General features: G+C 44.4%; 1 protein-coding gene and 1 long non-coding RNA gene across 2 annotated transcripts; both read right to left on the bottom strand.

Moving 5' to 3' along the window:
- Positions 1–987: 987 nt before the first annotated feature.
- On the bottom strand, positions 988–8,846 carry prkn (parkin RBR E3 ubiquitin protein ligase). The gene is given in 12 exon segments (XM_005462249.3): positions 988–1,373; positions 1,447–1,564; positions 1,640–1,701; positions 1,704–1,869; positions 2,908–2,969; positions 3,141–3,277; positions 3,389–3,504; positions 3,705–3,788; positions 4,567–4,682; positions 5,411–5,621; positions 6,818–6,981; positions 8,698–8,846. Coding segments are annotated over 12 exon segments (1,347 nt in total). The 5' UTR covers positions 8,705–8,846; the 3' UTR covers positions 988–1,269.
- LOC112841913 (uncharacterized) lies at positions 7,417–8,255 on the bottom strand. The gene is made up of 2 exons (XR_003213385.1): positions 8,196–8,255; positions 7,417–8,041 (listed from the first exon to the last, which is right to left on the bottom strand). It is a non-coding gene; the product is annotated as an uncharacterized LOC112841913 (long non-coding RNA).
- Positions 8,847–11,682: the final 2,836 nt, after the last annotated feature.

Below are 11,682 nucleotides of genomic sequence, written 5' to 3'. Positions count from 1 at the left end.
TGAATCTGAGCTGTCTCCTCAACATCAATGATGTGCTCGCCATCGGTCCCAACACGAGGACCAGATTCAGAGCGTAAAGGTGAATGAACTCATTTTAATACAAAAAGCATCTGTGGAAACTCATACAGGGCTTCATATATAGTTAGAGCTTTATTTCTCTTTCACTCTCTCTCACACACACACACATACGCCAACTTCAAACCACCAAGACTTCAGCAGGGACCAAACAAAGCCAACCGATGTGACCTCTGCATGAGCCTAAAGTAGCTCAGAAATCCCAAGAAGTTGATTCTGTTCATCTGGACGTTTTCAGTGAGAGAAGCTTTTCATCATCATCAGGTGACGTCTTCAGTCTCAGCTGACTGCAGGTTTCCAACCTTATAAACAGGACATTTGCACAATGACTGAAACTAGCACCACTCACTTTATGTCGGAGGACCCGATCCTTGGGGTGGACCAATCTTTGGCGCACCGTGTTTTGGGGTTTAAAAGCCAAAGAGATGCGATGTTTAGAAAACAAATGCGTCTCAGCTGTTCCGATACTCCGGACACGTACGGGATGACTACAGGTTTTCACTTAGGCAGCGGTTGTCCTTCTCTCCTAGATCAGCTGCAGCTTTCTTTAGGAGCGTTCCCAGCTTTGACAAATGTCCAGCTGGGATAACCACATTTACTCAGGGCCTTCTTGATCAGTGGTTGTTGATCAATGGTCATGATAGTTTGCATATCATAAACTGACCTCAGGGCCCATTGTTCATTCAGTGGTGCTGGTTTCAGTCATTGTGTAAATGTCCTGTTTAAGGTTGGAAACCTGCAGTCAGCTGAGACTGAAGACGGCACCTGATGATGACAAAACATTTCCAGATGAACAGAATCAACTTTCCTTACCTGGACGATTGAGCATACACATGAAGATATTTTAACTCAGAAATGTTTTTCATTTACTCAAATTAACAAAGGAGACAGTAAAACCTGAAAGTCCAAGAGTGAAATTAACATTTTTCCCACTGTTGGATTCATGTTTATTCAAACACAGCTGGCCTCCTGATGAATACAACCTGTGAACATACCTGCTGTACACCAAACAGGAATATAGTCATACAGACACACCTTTTGTTGCCTGGCTGATCAAACAGATCGATCCGAGTCTGTGACTTCAGTCAGAGTAAAACTTCATTTGACTTTTATTGTGAAAGGGCTTCAACAAAAAGGAAGAACATGTTAAAGCAATCAGTCTTTTCTGTGACCGCAAGCAGTCATGTGACCCACTTAACCGAACCAGTGGTTTCCCATACACTCTCTGTTCCAGGGGACTCCACAGAGCCAGCACCACTCGGCCTTGCACAGCGGGCAGTGCATGTGCATACAGCCACCTGCAGGGGGAGACAGCGTGTCAGCCATTGTCACACGATACCTGACACGTATGACATCACAGCCGTCCCTTACCGTTTCTCTCCACGGGAACTGAACACGTTGGGCAGCGCCGGGTCAACTCGGCGATGACGAGCAGAGACGCTCGCTCCCATCTCCCCCTGAGCGACGCCTCCTCCCCGACCACGAAGCCCTTAGGAAGAGGAGGAGTAAGCTGATTGTTTTATCTTCATCATCGTCCTACAACCTCTGTAACTGGCCAGCTCACCTGTGCTGCTTCCCCTGTGGGCGGGGCTGTCACTGCCTGACACGGACCCTCATGGTACTCCCCCTGCAGAGTCTGCAGAAGACGAAGCCGCAGCCAAGCCGGCGGTCACACTCCACCTTCCTGCTGCCATCAGGTGGGACAAGCCCCGCCCCACAGCCAGGTGATGGACACATCATTCCTCCAGTGATGAGCAGACACTCCTCGGCGCCGTACTGCAGGTAGCGCCCATACTGAGAGGACACAGCGAAGGTGACTGAGGGTGCAGGTGGTTCAGCTGACTCACCTGGAGCGTGCTCACTGGATGAACTTTGGTTTCTGTTCAATTCTTTTCATTCATTTCTTTATTTTTTATATTATCGTTGCCGCGGTTACCCCTTACTGCTCACAGTAATTAATGATTGAGGCAGAGGCCTCTCATTGGCTCTTACTGGTTCCTGTTTGCGCTCACAAAAATCTTCTTCAGTGGTTTCATATTTGAGAGTGTGTCTGACATCTGTCTGCCACGTTCACTCATTTCTTTCTGTTAGGTTTATACAGTGGATTGTCATTTATGCTTAGAAATATCTACCCATATATGCTTAGAGTTTTATGACCAGTTGTAGATTGGTAGAGGTTTTGATCCTTAATAGTCTGCAAACTTTGTGTGCATTCCAGAGCATTCTGGCATGCACACACAACTTAAGGTCAGGAGAGAGGTTATATCTGCTCTTACTGATTTATGGTATAGGAGGACACCTACTCTGTATCTGGTTAAGTATAAGAGCCTTTTGTTTAGATGGACCGCTAGACTCCTGGCACCAGCTTTGGGGAGTCTTCACAGGTTCACATTCTCACACACACACACACACACACACACACACACATACTTACACAACGCACAGGCAAGGTACTCTTTGTGTGTATGTATACGTCATATGTTAATGAACCTATGCATATTCATGTAACCACAATAAAAAAGCAGTGATACGGGAGAGCGGACGAGAGCAACTGGGGTCAAGCGAAGGAACGGCGCTTGTTCAGTTCTCTCCCGTGCACGTAAAACATAAAGGACGTTGCCTACTCGTGTCTTGCTTGCTGTGTAATTAAATTGTCTTCAACATTCCAGCGAATAGGTTCAAGCTACAAACCTATCGCATTCTTTCTTTGTTTTTATTTTCCGATCATTTGTTGTTGTTGGGTTTTTTTGGCCGAGTGTTGACAGACTTCACAATATTTCACTCACTGAGAGTATTTGTATAATTATCTTTGTGATGCAGTACTGTGTGTACCTGCTCGTCTCCCAGGATCCTGAAATGATGAACTTCTTTAATCAGAGAGTCGTCGCAGCCGACTGAAACATTAACACATGAAACATGTTTACACGCGTGTGCGCACTCACACGTGTGTCTGATGATGTCCTGTCTGCAGTTAATCAACAATGATCATTGAAAATGAATTCAGATTCTCGGACAGTCTTATCCTGACATACTTCTACAGAAAGTGAAGGTTGCATTGATCCCACCTGCACACGGCAGCGAGTAGCCAATCACAGGATGGTACACAAACTGCCGGTCATTCAGGCGGGTCTGGCAATAACGCTGGAAACAGTCGAGACAGATCACATGACGCTCCAAGCACTGGAAGACCAGGACCACACCCCTGAGAGGCAGAAGGGGTGGGGTTACACCAGGCTGATGGGTGGTCTGTGTGTGTGTGTGTGTGTGTGTGTGTGTGTGCGTGTGTGTGTGTGCGTGCGCGTGCACGCCATACATGACATCGGTGCAGGCGATGCAGGGCACGCCTCTGGTGTTGGTCATGATGAGGTCGAGGGCCACAGAAAAGTCATCATCTGACGTCGGGTGAGACGCACACTTCATGTAAAACTCCTGAAGACACACACACACACAATGACATTATCTGTGTTGGCTCATGTGACAATAAAAAGTTCCCAGAAAAACTGAAGCCAGGCTCCTCACTTGGCTCCACCCCTCTGACAGCTGATCAATAGTTTACAGATAAGTCTCTGAGCCGCTGGTTATTTTCTGATTCATCACTTAATTAGATTTGATGAAGCCTCGCCCCTTACCGCTTCGTTGCCCTGACAACCCTCTGATTGACAGATGCCATGGATGCGACCGGGGAGGAGCACGTCGTCCCAGCAGGACGGACCCTGCAACACAGACAGCGCAGTACTGCAGTATAAGCTCTATAGTACAAGTACTGCAGTATAAGCACTGTAGTATAAGTACTGCAGTATTAGCTCTGTAGTATAAGTACTTCAGTATTAGCACTGTAGTATAAGTACTGCAGTATAAGCACTGTAGTATAAGTACTGCAGTATAAGCACTGTAGTATAAGTACTGCAGTATTAGCTCTGTAGTATAAGTACTTCAGTATTAGCACTGTAGTACAAGTACTGCAGTATAAGCACTGTAGTATAAGTACTGCAGTATAAGCACTGTAGTATAAGTACTGCAGTATAAGCACTGTAGTACAAGTACTGCAGTATTAGCTCTGTAGTATAAGTACTGCAGTATAAGCACTGTAGTACAAGTACTGCAGTATTAGCTCTGTAGTATAAGTACTGCAGTATAAGCACTGTAGTACAAGTACTGCAGTATAAGCACTGTAGTACAAGTACTGCAGTATAAGCACTGTAGTACAAGTACTGCAGTATTAGCTCTGTAGTATAAGTACTGCAGTATAAGCACTGTAGTACAAGTACTGCAGTATTAGCTCTGTAGTACAAGTACTGCAGTATAAGCACTGTAGTACAAGTACTGCAGTATTAGCTCTGTAGTACAAGTACTGCAGTATAAGCACTGTAGTACAAGTACTGCAGTATTAGCTCTGTAGTACAAGTACTGCAGTATAAGTACTGTAGTACAAGTACTGCAGTATAAGCACTGTAGTACAAGTACTGTAGTGTAAGCAGTAACATCTCTCACCCTGCTGAGAGTCAGCGTCGTCTGTTTGCAGGATTGGCAGCGCGCTCGCAGTTTTCCTGGCTCGATGGAGCAGCAGCTCTTACAGAACACAAAGAAGGTACTACAGGCACGCACACCTTTACACACAGTACACACAGTACACACAGTACACAGTCAGAGCAGTAAGGTGCTGCCAAGCATGATTAGGGTTATAAATACAATTTCAGAGTATCTGTTGGTACTTGTCTTTTCCAGGCAGCAGAAAGAATGTAATGTGCTCCTACAGCCAGAAGGTGGCGCTCTCGCGCTTAGGGACATTTCTTTACAAACATTTTTCTTCATTATCGTAAATAAGAAACAAGAAGCACTGGAACTCACAGCTCCAGCGAGGTACTGAGCAATACTACTCTGAAGGGAGTATTACAGCACTTCATGTGTTTCATGTATTTGTATACAAAAAGTACTTTAAGATGTTTGTAGTGCAGTAGCTTCACTGATGAAACTCAGCTTAATAATGTGGATAAAAACGTGTTTCAGCTCATTTTTCATTCTTTCATCAGAAATATAACCGACTCCTCCCTCACACTTCCATCTCAGGTGTGCGATGGATCACTGATCAAACGGAGACAGGTGATGCATTCAGGTGCCCCTCGTAAACTCGGGACTCAAGCAGGACGTACTGTCAGCTGCAGCAACAGTTAAAATAAAATTTAAATTGAATAAAAATCAATCATAAAATAAATAAATGAGTCTTTCTGAGTATCCGGCGTGTTTTTTGTTTCATTAGAAAAAACATTACATTTCAGGAGTTTCAGCAGCAGCGAGGGGCGGGGCCTCGAGGCACCTGTAACCATGACATACTCACTGCTGTGAGCTACAGCCTGCACCTCCTCCAGGCTCTCCCCCTCTGCTCCGCCCCCTCCTCCCTCACTGCTGGCAGGGAGTCGCGAGGAGCTGAGGTCCAGCCTGGTCAAAGAGCCCTCAGCTCGGTGCTCCTGCATGAGCTGCTGAAAGGAGGAGGCGCCTGAAGGAGGGAGGACAACGTGGACGGTGCTCTGCTCCGGGAGGTCGCTGCCCTGAGATACAGAAGGAGGAAGAGAAAGGTTTTTTTTAATTAATAATTAAAACAATACGAATACAAACTGTCGTAGAGGATAAAAGCATAGAGCAATATTCAAAGACAACAAAAACAACAAAACACTGGAGGCAAAAATCAAAACAGTAACAGATGAGAAACGTCATCATAGATTTTAACAGATCTGCTGGATTTCAGTTTCTTCAGTGATGTGAATAATGACCCACATGGAGGACAGTGTAGTATTTCTCCACTGGCTACAATGTAGATGGTATTTACCTAAGAGGATGATACTGTTAATCACAGTAGAGACAGATGGATGTAAATGATCCATATAGAAGGTAATATCAGATATATTAATTACACTGTGGGATATCACTGATTTGAATGATAACCGGCTGATACAGGACATGACAAAAAGAGATGGTGTAATGTCTCACAGGCTGAATCACAAAAAGAACACGGGTCCAAATGTAAACCTCCTCTTTAGAAATTCAGATACGAGGTATTTATTATTAATGACCTTAAAATGGGTTTCTTTAACTTTTGGGGGAACAGGCCACTTAACAAATTCAGAAAACGCCTTTTCAACGAGTGACTGATCCCCGTGAAAGGCTTGCAGACGTCTACCCGAGTCAAACTCATGGAAAAGAATCGATTTGAAGTTCACACTTATAAACGTATTGGAACATTTACTATCATTTAAATTACAGTTTCCAATTTTTAAGCTTGACAGCGCTGGTGTGACGTCAGAATGTAACAATGTGTTGCGTATTAGCTGAGCTAATGGGATAGCACGACAAACCTTTCTGGTATCTTTTAGTGGACAGTCTAAATTATGTCTCTTCAGAAAAGATACATCATCCAGTAAAGCACCATTAGAGTCCAACAGGTCAGTTACAAACAAGATGCCGTTCTCAAACCAGTTTCTGGTAAATAATGGCTTTCTGTTAGCGGTTATCAGTCTATTGTTCCAAAGTGTCGACATGTGGGGGGAGAAGTGTGAAAATCATTTTCCAGAAGGAGAGGACCTGTTTGTGAAAACTAGATAGTTTAACCAGAATTTTACTGAAAGTCGAGGAAGAGGATGAGATCACTGACATGTAACAGTATTGGAGACACTTGTAGACCCCTCTGAGTGATCACATCCTCCTGCAGACGCCTCGACCCCGCAGTGACCCCTGACCTCTACCATACCTGCAGTGTGGCGGTGCTCTGCAGCTCCCGGCCCGCAAACAGCACCCTGAGGCGCTCCGGCCGCACCCCCTGCTGACTTCCCACCACCTCCTTCAGCTGAGCCACGCTCGCCTCCTCCTGCAGCTCCACCGGGACGCCAGGGCCCAGGTTAAAGCGCACAAACACTGAGGACACACGCACACACACACACACACACACAGACACAGTCACTTCAGCTTCACGTAGGTTATTTGCCATGTGTTCTTTTGAAAGTAAAATGACATCACTGCGTGTGGCACCTGAACAGAGCTTGACAGACCACGTGACTTTCGCGCATTGCATTGTGGGTACGAGTGGCAACAAAATCAAAACACTGCATCAGGCGCTAGCATTTTCAGCAACGGTAATCATTAATTCTCCGGTTTTAATCCCTACTTGCATTTTATTTGCCCCAAAAACAGTTATGTACAAAACGACGGAGAACATGGCAGGTCCGTACAAAGACAGACTTGAAGAAAAGGCAAAAAAAAAAAAAGTACGAGGAAAAAATCAAAGGAGTGAAAGGGTCAGACCCATACGAGCATACAGAGTGGAGTAAGGACATCAGTGTGCTGCCCAACTTTCATCACGCACATATTTATTATTATATGGTCCTAAGTGTGAGTACAGACACTCACAAGATGTTTATTAACTTCAGATCCCTGCAACAAGCCCAGGTCCAGTTTACTTTGGTGATTTGGACTATTCCATTTCACAGCTGTTGTTACATTCTTTTCCTTTATCTCCTGTCCGCATCTATTTGTCGTTTCAGGTTGTGGTATTACACAACATTTTCAGATCTAATAGAAATAACATGAGTGTTTCGTAATTCATTCAATTTGTTGTCTTTATTTATAACTGGCATTATTGTTTCATTCTATTATAGAATCTTACAAGAAGGAGGCAAAATTGTAAAAATCCACCATTCTTTATTAGCTGCTTCGGTAAAAAACAAATCAACAATGCAACGAAAAAAAAAAAAAAACCATATCAAAACAACATACTGGAAAACAGTTATTCATCACTTGATTGCTTCAATACAACCCTTGGGCACATATATGCGGGACGTTTTGTGGCTCTTTTGATATCGTTCTCTCTCTTAACCGATCAAATCTGGCTGTGGTAGCAGCTTTAAACTCGGTCTGACCCAGGCTGATAGAGGTGCCCAGTCTGCATCGCATTCCTGCATTTTGTAGGCTGGTTTTCCTACAAAACACAACAAACATTAGCCCGCAAAGCCACAGTGAACAAAGCAGCATAGCGCAACGAATTCAATTCAAATCAATATAAGACTTATTTGTAACCTAAATCAACAATTATGTTATGATAAATTACATAATAACTACAACAGAAGACGTACCTTTGTGGAAATGCTTGGAGCAGACTAACATGAGAGCTGGAGTGTTCTGGGACGTTATATTTGGTCTTCGAATGGTTGCAATCCAGGCCATCCGTCGCCTCTTTGCTGCATCGGAAACATGGCTTGAACAATTTCTCTTCCACGATGTAATCCGATAAAAACCGATCTCTTTACCCGTCGGCTTCCCGTGGCTGTCATGCGACCGGCTATTGCAGTTAACAATACAACAGCTACTTGCCATTTTGTGTTTCTTTTTATCGCTGTGTGACTGATTTCAATTGAAAGCCTGCGTGCGCTAGTACCGCTTGCCACTCGTTTCCAGAATCCTTTGCGGTTTTACCCCTGAATGACGTCACATTTTCAATCTCTACTCTAATCAGGTCATTGATCCGCACACAGGACAGCCCACACAGAACCCTCACTGACCCGCATCAATCAGCAAAACCCAGATCAGCTGACTGACCGGATCAATCAGCTGATCGGTCCGGTCCGGAAGACTCACCGATCATGCTTCTCTCTGCTCTCTCCGTCCTTCATGTGTGTTTACAGTCTGCGGGCCGCAGTGCCCTCTGGGGGCTGTAGTTCTTTTTCTTCATCTTCAGTTGACTACAACAATCAGGCGCATTACCCCCACCTTCTGGTGGGAGGTGGAGCTTCAGGGCTGTGTGTTAGGTGTGTGTGTGTATCTGTGGACGGGTATTAACATCTTCGTGGGGCCCAAAATCCCGGTCCCCATGAGTTGGAAGACAATTTTGAGACTCAAAATATGGTTTTAATGTCATGGTTACAGTTACGTCAGGGTAAGGTTTAGGGTAAGGGTCTAGGGCAGGGGTCGACAACCCGCGGCTCCGGAGCCGCATGTGGCTCTTTAGTCCTTATTTTGCGGCATTTTATTTGTGTTTAGTTCTTTTTTTTAACTTGTAGTTCTAAATTGGAAGATTATTGTGATTTTGAAATATAAAAATAAAATTATATCTTATTATTTTTTTCATCGCTCAAAATAAGCGTCACACTCGCAGAAGCCGGTGTACCCGCCGAAACGCCATGCATTTATCCAGACTTTCAACCCCAGATAGGCCAATTATGGATCTTCGGATCCACATTATGTCAGCAGCTGTTCTCAACCGTGAACTATGTTAAAAACAAACACAGCTTACAGTCTTGTGTATATGAAAGCCCCGATTTGCAGACGCTGTGTGCCGAGGTTGGGGACCAGAAGTCTCATTGTAAACATATCATGGCAGACCCGATGATGTTTGCATGAACATGCTTTTCAGCATCTCTTTATTGATCACTTTTCACACACGATTGCTGTACGCATACAGCCGGCTGTAGCTTTTCAGCTCACAGCCCGACAACACAACAGCAGAGAGAGCACAGGCTCGAGGCGCGATTGCGGGTGCTGCTCAGGTGCCCCTGCAGCAGCACTGCAGACCACGCCCCGCCACACACATTAACAAGGTAAAATACATATTTAGGCAGAATTTTGCAAATATCTTTTTTTTTTTTTTTTAGCGGCATAGAGCTTTTTTTCCAATTACTTTTTAAAAGTCAGGTCAAGGATCCAACAGCCCAAAGGAGATATAAGGGTGGCGGCTGACAACAGTTTTTGTTTGCTACATGGATCATTTTAGTTCAGCTGGGTGTCTTTCCTTTTGTTATATTTCTTTAAGAGTTCAAAATGTGTTAATTACATAAATAAAATGTAATTTTCTCTGTAGCACTTCATGGATTACATAAGCAACACACCTTAGTTTCTCTGTGGATTCTTTTAAAAAGCAGTTAAAAACCTTTCTGTTCAAACAAGCCTTTTGTTGATCTACGTATTTTATATTCTTTACATTATTTACATTTGATCTTTTACATTGTGTATAATGTCTATTGATTGTATTGTTTATTTTAATATTTGTGTACAGCGCTTTGTGACTGCCTGTCTGTGAAAAGTGCTTAATAAATAAACTTTACTTACTTGCTTTAGATGTTCTCACAAAGCATAAAGGTAAAAAACAATATATACAGTGTTATCTTCATTTTAGATTTCAAAAAGTATTTGCGGCTCCCAGTGTTTTCTTTTGCGTGGAAACCGGGTCCAAGTGGCTCTTTGGGTGTTAAAGGTTGCAGACCCCTGGGCTAGGGAAAGCATTAAGTCAATGAGATGTCCCCACGAGGATATGAATACACACATGTGTGTATCTCTGTGTGTGTGTGTGTGTGTGCGTGTGTGTGTGTGTGTGTGTGTGTGTGTGTGTGTGTGTGTGTGCGTGTCTGCGTGTCTGGGTTTCTCACAGTTGCCGGTTGAATTCTCGCTCTGACATTACGATCTCTGTCTGATCCCCAGTGACTGATTGTGATTTTCAAGGATATGACGTCTGCAGCAGGAAGTGGATCAGTTTCCCTTTCTGAAAGTTCACCTGCTCACCTGCAGGAGGGCCTGACTGCTTTATAGGGCTTTGGAGTTGACGTCACGCCGCAGTGCATTGTGGGATCGCGGCGCCATGTCAGTAGGCTAGAAAGCAAAACAAGCGCACAGTGTTGGAGTGTTGGAATTGGGACTGCCAGAACCATGCTCAAAATCAGCGCAAAAGACAAAGGGCTGTATCGCGACCGATTGCGCCCAGACGCCAAGAGACGGTACTTTGAAAAAATTGCGTGCATCGGTAATGTGGACCAGTATGAATTAAGGAAGTGGAGTGGAAACCCAGACGACCTACCGCCTTTGTCCTATCCCGATATCTTCGCATACCTTGTCTGTGGAGTCAGCGCATACACAGCAAACCAGTTTAAGAATTATAAATCCCTGGAGGCCCACATCCAATTCACGAACGGCTGGGTGCAAGATTTGTCCGTCTTTATGCCTCCACACTGCGAGTACGTTGTCGTGAAGACATAGGTAAGTCGGTTTGAACTTTATAACTTTCTAAACAACTTCCTTGTTACAGTTTCTGATTTGCACGTACAGTCAACCCATCTATATTAGCCTGGGTCATTACAGACTCTTTATTAAAAGTGGTTTTTGTGTGTTTCAGGTACTGCACTCACAACGACTGAATGAAACTGCATTACAGCCATGGGTCATTGTGAGCACCAATGGGGGGGTTGAGGCTGCTCACTGCACATGCATGGCCGGAGTTGCAGAGACCTGCACCCATGTCGCTGCTCTTTTGTTTAAAGTCGAGGCTACAGTGCGTATCAGAGGCACCAGAACTGTAACAGACGAGCCAGCATATTGGGTATTGCCCGGAAATATGACCAGGATACAGCCCGAGGTTGCACATAACATTGACTTCTCCTCAGCAGCTGCCCAAAAACGTGGTCTTGATGAAAACATAAACACACCCTCCTTTTGCCTTTGAGAGGCAAAAGGAGACGATCGCAAAAAAGGCAGATTCCTATTGCAACGCTGGAGGATTTGTCACCATTACTGGATACACTACTGTCAGGTACAAACACAAATCTTTGTTACCGGCGCCAACCACTGTGACCTCGT

Source organism: Oreochromis niloticus, linkage group LG13 (genome assembly GCF_001858045.2).
Source record: "Oreochromis niloticus isolate F11D_XX linkage group LG13, O_niloticus_UMD_NMBU, whole genome shotgun sequence".
NCBI lineage: Eukaryota > Metazoa > Chordata > Actinopteri > Cichliformes > Cichlidae > Oreochromis > Oreochromis niloticus.
Note: the sequence above shows the minus strand (reverse complement) of the source record. Positions and strands in the feature narration are given on the sequence as shown.